The 16,152-nt window shown below is 58.4% G+C and overlaps 1 protein-coding gene across 3 annotated transcripts in view; it reads right to left on the reverse strand.

Moving 5' to 3' along the window:
* The window catches only part of GRM4 (glutamate metabotropic receptor 4), a 111,066-nt gene that overhangs the window by 54,244 nt on the left and 40,670 nt on the right, over positions 1 to 16,152 (reverse strand). For 2 of the 3 annotated variants that reach the window (XM_027126789.1, XM_027126790.1), the window contains one exon: positions 9,464 to 9,680. The exons of the other annotated variant lie outside the window; for it this stretch is intronic. In XM_027126789.1, coding sequence (XP_026982590.1) covers positions 9,464 to 9,680 — 217 coding nt within the window. The remainder of the gene's footprint in view (positions 1 to 9,463; positions 9,681 to 16,152) is intronic. 3 annotated transcript variants of the gene reach the window in all.

A 16,152-nucleotide genomic window follows, 5' to 3' on the forward strand; every position in this document is an offset into this window, starting at 1 on the left:
CTGCCTGAGGGGCCGGTGCAGGAGGCAGAGCCTGGGGCTCAAAGGCTCTGGGAAGAGGGCTGGGTGGGTGACACAGGATAATAAGGCAAAAATGGCTGCAGGCATCCCTCCGTGTGTCCACGACATGCATGAGCCCATTGAAAAAGGCGCACAGCCCCTTCCTGGTCTTACGATGAAGAACTGGAGGCTTGGGGAGGGGCAGTGACTTGCCTAAGGTCACAGAGGAGTAGGGGATGAGTCTGAAACCAGAACCCACCCAGGACACTCAGCAGCCCCATACTGGCCTGAAGTAGGGGCCTCAGGGTAGGGCGGGAAGGAAGCCACAGTGCAGGGAAAGGGGAGATGGGGCTTGCTTCGGTGACACCTCCAAGAAGCTCAGAGTGGGGGGCTGGGGGTGCTGGAACCCTGCCTCAGATAGGAAAACAGGCTCAAAGCCAGTAGTCAACAAACAGGTGAAGAGGGCTTCCTGGGGGTCAAGGCCCAGACCGGAGCTGGGGGTGGTGGGGGGCAGGGAAAGGTCGACGGCCTTTGCCACCTGCTCTTTAACAAAGGGGAAGAAATCGGAAGGGATCCCTAAATGTGGGAGCCTCGGAGGATAGATCCCAACATGCTCCAGTGCAGAGGCTCAAGGAAGGGGAGGAAAAATAAACACGGGCAGGAAAATGATCTTGAAGACAATGGGGTTCAGACCAGGTTTAGAGATGTGTTTGTCAAAAGGCTCAAAGGTAAAAAATAAATAAATAGACCAAAGAGACCAAAGGAGCTGAGGAAACAGATGCTGCAGATGTGGCTACTCTGTGGGCTCAGGTCTGGGCTCAAGAACATAGACACAGCAGAAGCCAGAGGCCCACCCCCTGGTACCGGGACCTCCACGTGGTGAGGACAGAAAAGCCAAGAGAGATGGGTGAGAGATGCAAAGACCCACATCACGGGGGACCTCAGGTCCCCTGACCCATCACCTTCACATTGGTGATGAAGCTGAGGCTCAGAGAGGGAAAGTGACCAGCCCAGTGTTACACAGCCACCCAGAGACAGAGCCAGGACTAGAACTGGGTCCCGATCCTCACTTCCCACTCTGATGAATAATGATGAAACTTACACCTCCAGAAGCTTAGTGCTTAGTGCAGGGCCCAGACTGTGCTAGTTAGTGCTTTACATGTATTAACTCATTTAATGCTCATGGCAACCTAGAAGGGAAGTGCTTCTTTTTTTTTTTTTTTTTTTTCCTGCAGCACTGCACAGCTTGCGGGATCTTAGTTCCCTGACCAGGGATCGAACCCGGGCCGCCTGCAATGGAAGCACGGAGTCCTAACCCCTGGACTGCCAGGGAAGTCCAGGGAAGTGCTATAAATATTCCCATTTCATGAGGTGGAAACTGAAGCCCAGCGCCCCCAAGTGACTGCTCAAGATTGCACAGTTCATGGTGGCCAAGCCAGCATCCGGGCTCTTAAGCCCTCCACTCTACTGCATCATCCAGGGAGGACAGGATTCACAAAGGGGCTGCAACCAGCAAAGGAAAACTTTTTTAGACCTGGAAGAAATCTTCAAACATGTTCCACAAAAAAGCCCGGTGAAAGAAAATGTTGCTTCCTGTCCAAGAGGGAAGGGATGCAAACTCAGAGCAAAAAGGGCTCATTGTCCATTCTGTCTCCGTCCTCCTGTCAATCCCGTCAAGCTTAGAGGCGAACTCGGATGGGAGCATGTCCCCATTGTGATAGGCCAGGGCGAACACATCAGAGATGAGTCAGAGAGAGAGGAAAAGTGGCCTGATGACACCCAACCCACGGGACTCACGAAATCAAGAGGTGCCAGCCCCGCACTGAAGGCCGGGGGGGGACGGAGAAATTAGAGCAGCACCGCACTGAAGGCCGGGGGGGCGGAGCAATTAGAGCAGCACCGCACTGAAGGCCGGGGGGGCGGTTAGAGCAGCACCGCACTGAAGGCCAGGGGGGCGGAGCAATTAGAGCGGACAGGCGAAGTCCCCACGGCAGGCCAGACAGCGCAGGGTTCACCTTCAAAGCGGGACAGAGACTGACTGGGTAATCACTGAGCAGCCACGCTGATGCCAGCACCTTGCCAATCTCGCAGAGCATCCCGGAGACCCAGCTGGCACGTGGTGGGCCTCACAGCTTGGCAGGGGATGCCCATACCAAGTCCACTGAATTTCCACCCACAGAGCAGTGACGGGCAGCAGAGCAAGGGAGAGGAAGATGCAATTTGTCTCAAGTTGAGGGCAGCCTGGGTGATAAGCTAGAATGGTGGGGACTGGCTCTGGGGTGGGGTCCACTGCCCTCCCACATTCTTGGAAAATGCATTGGTCAGTGGGCAGGGCTGAAGGTCCCTGGGCTGTGAGGCCCAGAGGTCTCCCCTCAAGAAGATGCTACAAGCCACCCTGCTCTCTTATACACCAACCCAAAGCCAGTGGCAGGATGCCTCCTTGTTTCCAGCGCCCTGCCCCATCGGCTAATCTCAACCACATTTCACCTGACTGAGGGTGAGAAGGTCGCATGCTCCAGGCTCTGTCCCCATACAGTTGGACCCACTCATCCCTGAACCAAAAGACCAAGCCTGAAGTGACCCCATGATGAGGCTTTGCTTATGAGAAGGATGCCTGGAGTCAGGGGCCTCGGGCTAGGAGGACCCAGCCTGCCAGATGTCAGAGCTGGACCCTGCAGATGAGCTGATGTGCCCACTCCTGTCACAGATGAGAGACGGGGGCCCCAGAAGGGCAATGACGTGCCCAAGGGCACAGGGCTGGTCACCTGTTCATCCTACAGACATCTATTGAGGCCCCACTGTGGGCGAGGGACGGCGAAGGACACAGAGCCAAGGGGGTCCTTCCTTCCACGGCCTCAAGGGGCCCAGTCAAGTGGAAGAGGAAGAGGGGGAATTCAACAAGCACTGGGACAGGTATGATTGGGGTTCCCAGGAGGCCAGCCTAGGGGAAAATCATATGCCTCCCTGGGTAAGCAAGTCTGCAGGGAGGAGGGGCCTTGGCACTGAGCCGTGATGGGCAGAGAAGACTCCCCAGGGCCCTATGTAACTTGGACATGGCAGGTGGACACAACAACCCCAAGTGCCAAAAAACTGTTAAACGCAGGGTTGACCTGAAAGAAACAGCTCCGCTCCATCTCACATGGGTCCCCATCCCACGGCTACTAGGACCAGGCCAGGCCCCTCACTGGGGTCCCATCTGCCTGCTCACTCCTTCCTCCAGGCTGTGCTCACGCTGTTTCCCCACCTGGCACACCCCTTCCTTCCTCTCCACTTGTCCAAGTATCCCTCCTCCAAGCCTTGCTGGACTGCCCATCTTGATGCACTGGGCCTCTTGCAACCCTGGAGTTTATCTCTTCACCTCAACACATGCGTCATCACATCCCTTCATTCAATTATTAAGGCAAATTCTCCTGGGCACCTCCTGCAGGAGGGCAGGGTGCCAGGTCTGGGTGGGCACTGCTCTTCCCACGCCCGCTGAGAGCTGGTAGAGCCCACTGCCTCTCTCCTCTCCTCGCGCAGGGGCTGGGTACCCAGTGGATGTGAAATAAATCCATGAAGTCCAGGCCAGTGGGAGACTCGAGCGGGGTCTGGAAGGCTGAGCCTCTTCCTGTTCCTGCCCTCTGGGGCAGGCAGCACCTAGAACAAAGCATCCCGAGGCAGGCACTGCGGTGGAAAGGATATCTGTCCTCGATGAGTCAGGATAGGGTTGGGGGCAGCCAGGAGCTCAGAGGGGAGGGCAGGGTCCCAGGGCACCCTGACCCCAGAAGCCCGTGCTCTGTCAGCCTCAGTCTGCCCTTCTATAGACTGGGAGAGCAACCTTTCAGGCCTAGGATGGGAAGAAGGCCTAAAGAAGTGAGTAGGCGGCTGGATTTCATGATCACCCATCCCACAAACATTTACTGAGCAACTACTGTGTGCCAGGGACTGTGCTAGAGGCTGGGGAGGTACCAGAGAACAAAACAGGCAAAAAATCTCTGCTGTCATGAACCATAAACAAATAAAAATGTACTTGTCAATGCTATAAAGAAAAACAGAGCAGGGAGCATGGAATGGAGAGTAGTGGACTGGGGACTCAGTGGTCAGAGAGGCCCCTCTGAAGAGGGGACCCCTGGGAAGGCAGCTGAATGCACTGAGAATGCAGCCACATGGACAACCAGGGACAGAGCTTTCTGGGCAGAGGGAGAAGCCAGTGCAAAGGCCCTGAGGTGGGCTTGTGCCTGGAGTGTTAGAGGAGCCGTGAGGAGGCTGGTGTGACTGGAGAAGAGCCTGAGAGGGGAGTGGAAGGAGACAAGGTCCGGGAGGGCAGGCAGCAGAAAGGGGAGCTGCTGGATCCTGGGGGTGCCCTGGGGCAAACCTCTCTCCTCTCTAGTCTCCCAGAAGGATGAGCAGTGCCATCCCCTCCGGGTGGCACGGCTCTTTCCAGCTGGCCAGCTCCTCCCCACTCCCCTTGGAGCCTCTGTTTACAGCTGGAGAAGTTGAGTCTAGAGATGTCACAGAGCCAGAGGGATGAGATGCCCCAGCCTTGGGCCTCCAGCTGCCAGCCCTGCCACTCCGCCGCGCGGACGGGCCCATCTAAATGCAAGTCTGACGCTCAGCCCTGGGAGTTGGACCTGGAGGTCAGACCAGCAACAGCTTGACTCACCAGCATCTCCGGAATACCAATGGGGGATGCGGGGACACAGCAGGGAGATGAGACTTTAAATTTTCCACCGTGCGAGGGACAGGACATCCTTCAAGGAGCAGGCCTGAGGCTCCCACGTCCCTTCCCGCCACACCCAGAAAGGCCCTCCCATTCTCACCCTAGGAGTACAGGCCTAGATGTGCCCAGGGTGCTGGAATCACTCATTAGAGAACCAAACTCCCAAGGTGGCCCCATGGAGATGCCCCTGCCCAGAGCTGACCTGTGTGTCCTTCCTATGACGTGCACCAGAGATCAGGAGGCCACGCTGGACGCAAATCCCACTCCTGCTACTTTCCAGCTGTGTGGCCTCAGGGAAGTTACTTAACCTCTCTGAGCCTCAGTATTGCCATCTGTATAATGGAGTTGTCTTGAAAGACAAATGAGTTAACATGTATGAAGCACATAAAATGGGGTCTGGTCCACAGGAGGGCTCCATAAATGTTACCTACTAATATTATCCATTGTCCTGTCACCCACACAGGAGCCCTGGGCTCTGACACTCAACACTTCCTTGTGATCTTAGGCCGCTTGACTTCCCTGAGCCTTGGTTGTCCTCATCTGTGAAATGGAGCACTAGTGCAAGTAAACTGAGGCTCACACAGGGCCCCACTGATACGGAAAGGCTGTGGGGGTATACAAGTTCATACTCTAGACCCCAACCCCCAAGAGCGCCCAAGACAGTGGTGGGGGGCACGGAGGGTGGGGCCCCATCTGTGCCACCCCCTCTAGCCTTCATCTCCCTCCAAGGGTCACTCACTCACATTATCTCCAGAGCCCAGGCAGGGCCTGCTCTACGTACCTAATCCCAGGCCTGGTTGTGTCCCTAGCCTTTCCCTTGGGCAGCCTCTGCCTGGCAGGGAGAGGGGGAGCCCTGCAGCCAGAAGGAGCGCACACCACACAGATGGGGGATGCGCCCGACACCTCACAAAAGCACACACACGCCCACGACCTGCTGCAGACACCAGGGCTCCTGTGATTTTGTCCCTCATCCTGTCCTTGGACACTGCCTGTGGCCCCACGCAGGGCCCAGCACCACCCCCTCGGGCCTTCCATCACTCCCCGGGCCTCCCCAAGAGCGGCTGGCACCAGGGAGGGCTGGGGCCCAGGCAGCCACACCCCTAATCATAACCCTCCCATGTGCGTTCCTGAGCGCCGACCTCCACGGGCCGGGAGCACGTTTCATTCTGATAACAACCAGTTTCATCCCCACTTCGCAGATGAGGAAACCAAAACCGAGAGAGGCTGAGTGACTCTCCCAGAATCACGTGACCAGCAAGTGGCTGAGTCGGAGCCCAGGTCTGTCTGTCGAGGCCTGTTCCTTAACCATGCACTGCCCTCTCTGTGATATAAGCTGGGGGAGACGGATAGCGTGGGGGAAAGGGCCTAGGGCTGACAGCCTGGCTCCAAGTCCTGCTCCAACACCTCAGTGTGTGAGCCTGGGCCAGCCACTTCACCCCTCTGAGCCTCAGTTTCCTCATCTGTAAAAGGGGGACAGAACACGGTCATCAGGATTCATGAAAGTGCGGTGAGGCTGCCTGGCACAGTGCAGGGTTCAGTCAAGGGCCATAGGCTGGCTCAGGGCGTAATTCACATGACCAAGGGACTGGGGTGGGAGGGCACTGCTGATGGGGACTGGAAAGTGCAGCGCCAGAGCTTTCTCTAAGCCCTGTGCCAACGGCCCAATAGTGCAATAGTGCTGGGTGCTACCCAGGAGCTCCCCACCCAGAGGATGGAGCTGGGCTCCAATCCCAGCTCCTCTACGTTCTGGCTGTGTAGCCTTGGGAAAGTGACCTACCCTCTCTGGCCTCAGTTTCCTCATCGATAAAAAGGCCATCGGCTTCCCTGGCGGCGCAGTGGTTGAGAGTCCGCCTGCTGATGCAGGGGACACGGGTTCGTGCCCCGGTTTGGGAAGATCTCACATGCCGCAGAGCAGCTGGGCCCGTGAGCCATGGCCGCTGAGCCTGCATGTCCGGAGCCTGTGCTCCGCAACGGGAAAGGCCCGTTGCTCCGCAACAGTGAGAGGCCCGCGTACAGCAAAAAAAAAAAAAAAAAAAAAAAAGGCCATAATTATGCTCCCTGAAGGACCCACCAGAGCCCAGCACACACAGGCACCCAGGACTTGCTGGCTGAGCTCTCATCAGGGCTCTGATGTACACCCTCAGCCTGGCGAGCGCACCCTCCCGTCCTCCCCGCTCCCCGGCACTCCTCTGAGCAACGCGAAGATGATTTATACTTCAGAGGACGAATCAATACGATATATAGCCAAAGACATCTTTAATCTTTCACAGGAATTAGGCAAAAGGTACAGCGGCCCCTTTCTACTGGCCGCTCAATTCTGATTTCAATTTGGGCAGCTGGAGCGTGGCTTTCTCTCTCCTTTTCTTTTCATTTGCCTAAAGATGGTTCTCCAAATCAAATTTCATTTAGCAGGCGGGGCAGGGAGACCCAGCTGCCCAGCCAGGGCCCTGGGGCTGCACACCCTGCCAGGGGGTCTGCGGATGAGGGAGGTCCGGCCAGGTGGGAGGCCAGACCCTCAGCAATGGGAAGGAATGCAGGCGGCAGGGGCACAGCTATGCCCCTGTGCTGGGCCCGGGCAGAGCACCTAGTTCTCTTATTTTTCTAGGGGTCCTTTTAAAAATCTTGAGTAGACTTTCTATTTTCTAACTACTCAATGCCTGATTAGATGCTTGCAGAAAATTCAAACAGTAGCCTTAGCGTCAGTCAAAATGCAATGCCCTGACCTCACCCCAATCCCATGCCTCTCCCACGCTTAACACATCAGCATGTGTCCCTCCAGGCCAAGTGTGTGTGTGTGTGTGTGTGTGTGTGTGTGTGTGTGTGTGCGCGCGCGCGCACGTGCACGCGTGACTGTCATACCCCATCCCTTGCACAGGACTGGTCCACATGGGTCTCAGTTACTGCAGTGGGAAATGGGCAGAAGACAGAGTGACAAAGCAGTTAAGACCTCTAGTCCTGGAGCCAGCGCGCCTGGGTTCAAATCCCTTCTCCACCTCTAACTTGCTCTGTGACCTGGTGCCAATTATTTGGTGTCTCTGAGCCTCAGCTTCCTTCCCTGGAAAACGGGGGTACCTGCTTCATCTGGTGGGGCAGATTACCCAGAACACCCGGTATAAACAGGGGCTCGGCATGTGCCAGCAGCATAGGGAAGGCTATGTTGAGTACAGGGGGTGGCTTCCAGGTCCCTATGGCAGGGACCAAACACAACTGAACACTAAGATTCTGGACCTCTGTCCCTGCCCCCATCCAGCACTTTTGTCCCCAAATCCAACAGAGGTTGCACCTGAATCAGAAAGGCAGTGGGCTTGTTTGGGGAAGGACTCAAGCCATCAGGGAGGAGAGGAGCCTGCAGAGCAGGATGGGTGGAGCCAGTGCAGAGAGGTACCCAAGTCTGAGCAAAGAAAGAAAGGATTTGTGGGCAGTCGGGGGCGGGGGGGGCTGGAGTCTGACACTGACCAGCCTGCCTGCAGGTGGGAATGGGGTCTGTCCACCCCCTGCTTCCTTCCGTGGGGGCCCAGCTGCTGGAGCCGCAGCCATCAGTCAGCACTACCCCATTTCCACCACCCCGCCGCCCTCGCCGCCAGGTTACAAGCACCCGAGCTGCTTCGGCTGTACAATTAAAGGGGCTTGTCTGAGATTTATAGCAGGATTATGCCCGCAGGGTGCTACCAACGCCAGCCTCTGGACACACTGTGGTCCTTAGGAAAAGCAATTAGAGTTCCGGGTTCTCCGGGTATAAATATAGAGACGCCATCCCCCAAGGTCGAGGGCGCCACAGTGAGCTATTTAGAGACGGGGCCTTGGGAGAGGCCAGGAGAGGAGGCAGAGGGGCCCTGTCTGCGGGGAGGAGGGTCCGCCAGGAGCGGAAGGGCCTCCCTGCTTCCCTCCATGCCCCACGCAGCACGGGAGCTGTCCCTTGGCCCCCACAGCTCTGAATCAGCTTGGCAGGGCTCACCAGCCCAGGTGGGGCCCCCAACCCAGGGGCCTGTCTGCTGCCCTGGACGCCGACACACACAGTCCCACACAGGCTGTCCTGCCTCAGTGTGGCCATCGGAAAGGACCGGCCAGAGGCCCAGGTGTGGGCCTGCCGTGGAGGCAACCCCTGCCGGCTTAGCCTCTCCTTGCTTGCTGGTAACTAGAAGTTTATCACTCTGGGGATGGCAATTCAGGAACGCAGTGAGCTCGGCGGGGCAAGGGGGCCTGTGGTAAGTGCAGAGGATCCGAGGAGAGCACGTCACTTTCCCACCCTTCCCCGAATCCCACCCACAGGGCACCTACCTCCCTGAGGCCGGCATAGCCCCACCGCAGCCCCTGCCCCTAACCACACGGCCCAAGTTTAAGGATTTTGAATTCCCAGTCCCTCAAACAAATCCTTGCTCCAAGAAGCTGCTGGCTGGCCTCTGGCTCCTGGGTCCCTGAGACCCCACTGAACAAGCCCACCTCCATCCCCACCTCCTTCTCCTCCTCTCTGCCTGAGAACAGGGTCTGTTCCATCAGCTCCCATGCTGGGGATACTGACAGTCCCTCCGTCTGCCCAGCCATGTCCGCAAAAGTCACTCACATCCACCCCCAGCCCCCAGCAGTCACCCAGCCACCCGCCCACAAGGCCACAGGCTCAGAGGAGAGACTCAGGCCCCTGAGGGGGTGGCCCGGGGCAGGAGAGCCCAAGGCAGAACCCAGGGAGCGGCTCCCGAGCAGCGCTCGGCCACCACGCTGTGACGTCCCCCCGTCCCCAAGCACGACCCTGAGGGCGGGCACCGGACTCACCGTCCTCACGGGACTTCTGGACGAAGGCCTCCACGCCACTCTCGCCGTAGCTGCCCTCCGAGGCTAGCGTGGACACGTAGTTCCACTTGAGGGCACGGACGATGTCCACCATGGCCTGGGCCTGGTACGTGTCCGAGGGCACCACGCGGGAGAAGAAGTCGTAGCGGCTGTTGTCACTCAGGTCGGGGGCTGTGGAGGCGTAGCTGATCTGGGGGATCTGGGGGCGAGAGGGGCCACTGATGGGGGCGGCTGGCATCTCACCCTGCCCGGCCAGCACCAGCCCCTACACCCCAACCTGCCTCCCATCCCATGGCCTTGGGACCACCCCCCCCCAGCCCTTCCCATGGGCACTGCCTCCTCTCGTCCTGGGGGAGACCCCTTGACATGGGCTGAATAGGTCCCAGCCCCACTTGACAGAGGAGGAAACTGAGGCCCAGAGAGGGTGGGCAAATGGTTGGTCAGCCCCACCCCGGGCTCTACCCAGGGTCCCAATGCTTCCCACCCCCTCTCAGCTCCCCTGCTCCCGTCTCTCCCCGGGCCTCTCCCTTTTCCCAGCAGGAGCGAGGCTGGCATCTGGATGAGAAGTGAGAGGCATGTCAGCATCAAGCCCTCCTCTAGAAAGTCTCCCAGCCCACCTCACCTGGGTCTTGTGGCCGGTGGTCCCTCAATAACACACACGTACACACCCCAGAGTCCTAGGGGATAACGCACATGCCTGTACACACATACACGCACGTGCTAACACACACACACACACACACACACACACACACACACCACGGGATCCTCTGGGTGCCTCAATTTACATAAAGAGCTGGAACATCCCAGCTGGAGAGAATCCCCAGATGGTTGGCCCAGGGATGGAGTGGGAATGGGGATGGGGTGGGGATGAGGGTGGTGAGAGGGGCCTGAGGGTTTATCTGGTCCACACCCTGCCTCCAGGCAGCCTTTCTTGTCACCACCCAGCAGACCCCATCCCCACAGCTCTCTCTGGGCCCAGGCTCCTTCCTCCTGCCCAGCTCAGAGGGGACAGAGCCCAGGTTCCAATTCCCGCAGCCCTCGCCCCACCCCACAGACTGAATCCCAGAAGGCCAGAGAGACTAGGGCCTCCGAGAAACCCTCTCTCCGCAGCCTGGGACACAGGGCCCACCCGGTGCCACAGCCTCTCAACGGCAGACTCCGGGCCTCCTGGCCCCAGCCCGGCTCCCCCAGTCACAGGGCACCTTCCTGCCCTCACACCTCCCACCTGGCCCCCCAGGCAAAGGTGGGACACGGAGCTCTCAAGGTGCCATTCCTCCTGTGGTTGACATCCAACATCCCCAAGGGACGTGAAAGGGGTCGTGTGGACCCTCCTGAGCCTCCCCCACCTTCCCCCCACCCACATCCCAGTTGCCCTCCTCACAGGGCTCTCGTCTGCCCCGGCTCCCCAGGACCGGCCAGTGGCCCGTGCTCTCCACCCCCTGCTTTAGTCCACACCAACATGTACCCTTCCTGTGTCCCCTTTACCCTGCCCTCTGTCGTCCACGGTGACAGGGTGAAGGGCTGGGCATACTGATCTGGGCTGATGTCAGATTGAAGGTTGATTCCCCCTAAGGAATAATTAAGATTCAATCCTGGCAGAAAAAAATTAATGGCCAGAATTTTAGTCCACATGGCAACTGAGGGTGGGAAAATGTTCCGGAGCCAGAGGACACCGGGAGCCCCCTGCACATGGGTTTGCCCACCTGGCCTCTGCCTACGGTGTGCCTATCCCCAGGGACAGTGCGGGGGTCCACCTTCCACTGGGGTATATACTCAACCTGCTCTGAAACTAAACAGGGGCAAAGCTGCCTCCCGGAAGACAGCCAGGGGCTAGAGGTGAGGCTGGGCAGGACCCCCCACCTTAGACTCTCTGTATGTTTTCCACGTAGAACTACGCAAATACAGCACGTGATTAGAAAGCAGACCTCACTGGAACGTCCCAGAGCACATGCGTCCCTGCGCCTGCCTGAGTCAGCAGTGTCTGAACACTAGCCCAGTCCTCTCGGCCCTGGAGGGCACTTAGCATAAAAGCAGCGGCCCCTACAATGCGGACTCTGGTTGGACATTTGGTGATTCATTCAAAAAGTATCGTTATTTTTAAGGTCTGATGAGGGTATTATAGCTGCGGTTGGCTGGCTGGTTTTTGAGTCCCTAGCTCTTAGAGCGCGGTTTCCCCACCTCAGCGCTGTTAACGCTTGTGGAGGGGAGTGGGGTGTGACTCTGTTGGCGGGCTGTCCTGTGCCTTGTAGGATGTTTAGCCGCACCCTTGTCCCCTACCCACTAGATGCCAGTAGCACACCCCTCCCCCAGTTGTGACAACCAAAAATGTCTCTAGACATTGCCAAATGTCCCCCGGGAGACAAAACTGTCCCCAGTTGAGACCCACCGTTTCAGAGATATGTACTAAAATATTTAGGCATGAAGTGATATGATGAGGTCTGGGATTTGCTTCAAAAGAATCGCTGTGGGAATGTGTGGAAGAAGAAATAACACTGGCCGAGCGCTGACAACTGTTGACCGGTGTGGACGCGAAGGTACACTGCCATGTTTGTTGCACTTTTGTGCGTGTCTGAAATGCCTACATTTAAAATTTTTGACAGTAAAACAACAGAACAAAATAAATGTCACCCTTGGGGTCATCCCTCTGAAGAGAAGCGCCCTGAATCTGGAGCGGGCAGCGCAGATGCAGGGCCACCACAGCAGGCCCCTGAGAGAAGATGGCCGTGTTCGTTTGCCAGCTCACCTCTGCCGGCCCTAATCACACACCCAGAAATCCACTCGCCTCCTGATTAGAAGCAGCTTCTCTCCTACTTCTGATGTGTTCTCCCAACACAGGGCCATAGGACCGGAGTCAAAAGTGCCCGCTCAGAGGAGGGGCAGCAGGTCCAGGGAGGTCTTGGGGCTGGGGGCAGAGCGGGCCAGAGCAGCTCACACGAGGCAACTTCTCACCCCTCGGTCCTCCTTCCAAGCCCCCTCCCCCCTCCCCTCCCATCCGGGCACTCGGCCTGGGCAGGGACAGCGGATGGACAGGTGGCTGTCCAGGTGCCGGGACTCAGAGCCTCCCCCAGTGAGCTCAGCCTGCGTCAGCCGGCTTCAGACCCAGGCGCCACCCCTGCCCCCTGCACACCCTCATTCCCATAGAGGGTGGGAGGGCCAAGCATGGGGTTCCTGCAGGTGTGTGTGTGTGTGTCAGCCTGCAGAAGTGCTCAGGGCCTCTGATTTCTGAAGCCCAGGAGGGGCCCCTGCAGGGCTTGATTCCTGAGATCCTAAAACAGGGACCTTGCCCTGAGATGATGAGGGTTGCAGAGGGGTAGAGCCAGCTTCCTGAACAGGGTCCAGGAGATAAGCCAGCATCCTCATAAACATCACCTCTGCCAGCTCCTCCTACCCTGCCCCCTGCAGGCTCCCTCCTCAGCTCCAGGCCCTCCTGAGGTGCCCAGGAGGATGGCCTGAAGCAGTGATTTGGGAGTTAAACTGCTCAGATTCAAATCCCAGGTCTGCCGTGCACCGGCTGGGAAACCTGGGGCAGGTTACTTCATCTCTCTGGGCCTCAGTTTCCTCCTCTGCAAAATGGGAATAATTCCAATCCCTTTCTCATAAGGTTGTGAGGGTCACGTGTGGGAACTCACAGGCGGTGCTAGGGGCAGCGCCTGGCGGGCAGTCAGCACTCAAGGGTCAGCTCTGATGTGGGCTATTATCTCTCCCCCTGCACTTCCTCCTGGCAGCTCTCTCTCTGTTTTTACCCTCTAGCACTGTCCCTGGTGCCTCCCCCTCCCACCCCCAGCTCTCTCTCTGTAGTCACAGAGTTACTGCTTAGTGAGGACATCTCCTGGGGCTGGCAGGTCCCCCCAAGCTCCCCTCCCTCCCGTCCCCACCCCAGCCTGGAGTGGCGGGGCAGAGGCAAGGACCGCCCTGGGGACCCCATGGGCAGGGGGATCGTGACAACCTGGCCCCAGTGGGGCTCTGGTATCTCCGCAGCTCTCACTGTCCCCGCAGCCCAGCCGAGAGGGAGGGAGGCACTGGATTAACATTCTCCTCAGAAAACATTCCTCTCCTTCACAACAGCCGTGCCCACCCTGTCCCCCCGCCAGCTCCTCCCTCTCTGCCTCCCTCTTGCTGTCGCCCAACACTTAGAGCACCAACTGTGTGCTGGGCACTGTTCCAGGTGCTGGGGAGGCTACACCTTCCTATTGAGCCCTCACGGGACAAGAGTCAGCAAGAAGTCAGACTCCAGCAGCCCTGACCGACGACGGCTGTCCTACTCTGGGGCCATCTGTTCGCCTGTTTCTCTTTCCTCTCTGCCTGCCTTCCTCTGCCCACAAAGCCCAAGACCTCATCTCCCCACATCCAAATCTTCCTGGTGCATCAAGGCCCAGCTCAATTGCCACCTCCTCCAAGCAGCCCCCCAGGAGCCTTCATCCTCCAGAGAGCCTGCTCAGACCTCCCTCAGCACCAAGTAGGGCTGCCCCAGGGGCACCGAGCACATCCTCCCTGTCCTCCCACGTGTTAGGTATTTGGCCAACTTATCAATTCAACAAGCGTTCTGAGGCGCCCTGCGTTGTGCTGGGCAAGGCCACTGGGGAGACACCGAGGGGAACTGGGCTCATCCCACCCCCAAACCCAACACTCACTGCATCTGGGGGATGCCCTGGGGAGGAGGCAGGTGGGATGCCCATGAGTGGCACACAGTGTGTCTGCAGCTGGCACCCCGCAGAGCCTCATGCTTACAAAAGTACGAAAAGGGTGAGTGACTGAAGGGGGAAATAAATGAATAAACACTCTCTCTCCCTCCCTCCCTCTCTCTCTCTCTCTCTCTCTCTCTCTGGCTTCTGGAGTGACAAGGAGGTCCCTGCCACACGGGAAAGACAAAAGCTGCTTCCAGGCTTGAGCAACAATGAAGATGAATGTCAAGCACATGTGTGTTTGTGTGACACGCGCGCGTGCGAGCACATGCTGGAGCATATGCCCTGAGCACACAGCACACTCGTTGATTCATTCCTCTTACCAATAGTCACCGAGCGCCAACGACCTGCCAGGCACAGCTCTGAGAGCAGGGGTAGGCGGTGGACACTGCCCCGTGGGGCACCCCATGTCGATAGGGGCAGGCGATGGAAAGGCGATGCAGGGCTGGTAGATGGGGATGGGGCCCAGGAGAAAAAAGAAATCAGGGAAGTTCAGGGGACTGTTAGGGAGAAGGCCTAGGGAAGCCCCTCTGGCAGGGTGACATTTGAGTCAAGACCCCAAGGAGGTGAAGGAGGCAGCCCGTAGGTATTTGAAGGAGGGCTTTTTAGGCAGAGGGAACACGTGGATGTACGTGTATGCACGTGTGTGTAAGCATGTACATGCATGTGTATCTGTGTGTTCCAACCTGAATCTGTTCTGAACCTGCCCCAGGCCTGGCCAGCAGCCCCAAACACCCCCCGGGGCACAGAGACACTGGCTGGGATGCAGGTGGTGCCCCAAGTGCCAACAGCTCAGGCTCTGGGTCACTGGCTCCCCAACCAGCAGAATCTGAGGACCCCCTGAGAGTGGCCGGTCCCCATCTCACCCCATCCAGAGGAGTGTCGGGGGCTAAGCAAGCTGCCCGACATCTCAGAGCGCCCCAAGGGCCCAGTCCCCACGGCCTCTGGAGGCCAGGGCTCCGTCAAGGCCAGGGTTTTGTTCACAGCAGTCAGGGGTGAACCCCCCACCCTGACCTGTGCAAGGCCTGGGGAACCCCGAGTCAAGCAGCTGGATGTCCAGGGCCATCACCACGGACACCTAGGGCTACCTGACAGGGATCCCAACCCTCTTCCTGTGAGCGTGAGTGTTTAAAAGCCCCTCCTCCCCCCTCCTCTTCCCTAACCCTCGCCTCAGCACTCTCTGGAGCCAACCTGCCCAGGGCTGTGCCACTCAGCTTTGCCATCCAGCTGTGCCACCTTAGGCAAGCAGGCAGCCTCTCTGGGCCTCAGTTTCCACCCCTATAAAGCAGTCACAGAAACAACAGAGAGGACTGCATTAGTGAGAACAACACAGGGCTGAAAACTGTGCCCATGGGCTTCCCTGGTGGCACAGTGGTTGAGAGTCCGCCTGCCGATGCAGGGGACACAGGTTCGTGCCCTGGTCCGGGAGGATCCCACATGCCGCGGAGCGGCCGGGCCCGTGAGCCATGGCCGCTGAGCCTGCGCGTCTGGAGCCTGTGCTCCGCAGCAGGAGAGGCCACAGCAGTGAGAGGCCGCGTACCGCAAAAAAAAACAAAACAAACAAACAAAAAAAAACTGTGCCCAGCACATGGGGGTCCTCAGCAAATACCAGATATTATTAGAGAGGGAGGCAAGACTGGGACCGTAGTGCCCATTTTTCAGATGAGGAAACTGAGGCTCGGACAGGTGAAAGTGCCCTCTGAGGATCAGGGCCAGGAGAAATCAGAAACGAGGCACAGACCCGGCTCCCCTGCCTCCCTGTTCACCGTCCCCCAGTCCTGGCCTCAGACCCTGCACACCCTCCCAGCCGACGCTGCTCTTTCTGTTCCACCCACAAGCCAGGCCGGGCAGCCACAGATTGAGGCCGGATCCTGAAACCCCCTCTGGCCACCAGCCCGACCCAGGCCGGGACCCAGGCAGACCCCAGGACCCCCACCTGCCTGGCGCAGCCCCTCTCACTCGGAGAGCAGAGGACCCTGCATGGGG

Source organism: Aethalodelphis obliquidens, unplaced genomic scaffold (assembly GCF_003676395.1).
Source record: "Aethalodelphis obliquidens isolate GAN/ISIS:26980383/991018 unplaced genomic scaffold, ASM367639v1 scaffold31, whole genome shotgun sequence".
Classification (NCBI taxonomy): domain Eukaryota; kingdom Metazoa; phylum Chordata; class Mammalia; order Artiodactyla; family Delphinidae; genus Aethalodelphis; species Aethalodelphis obliquidens.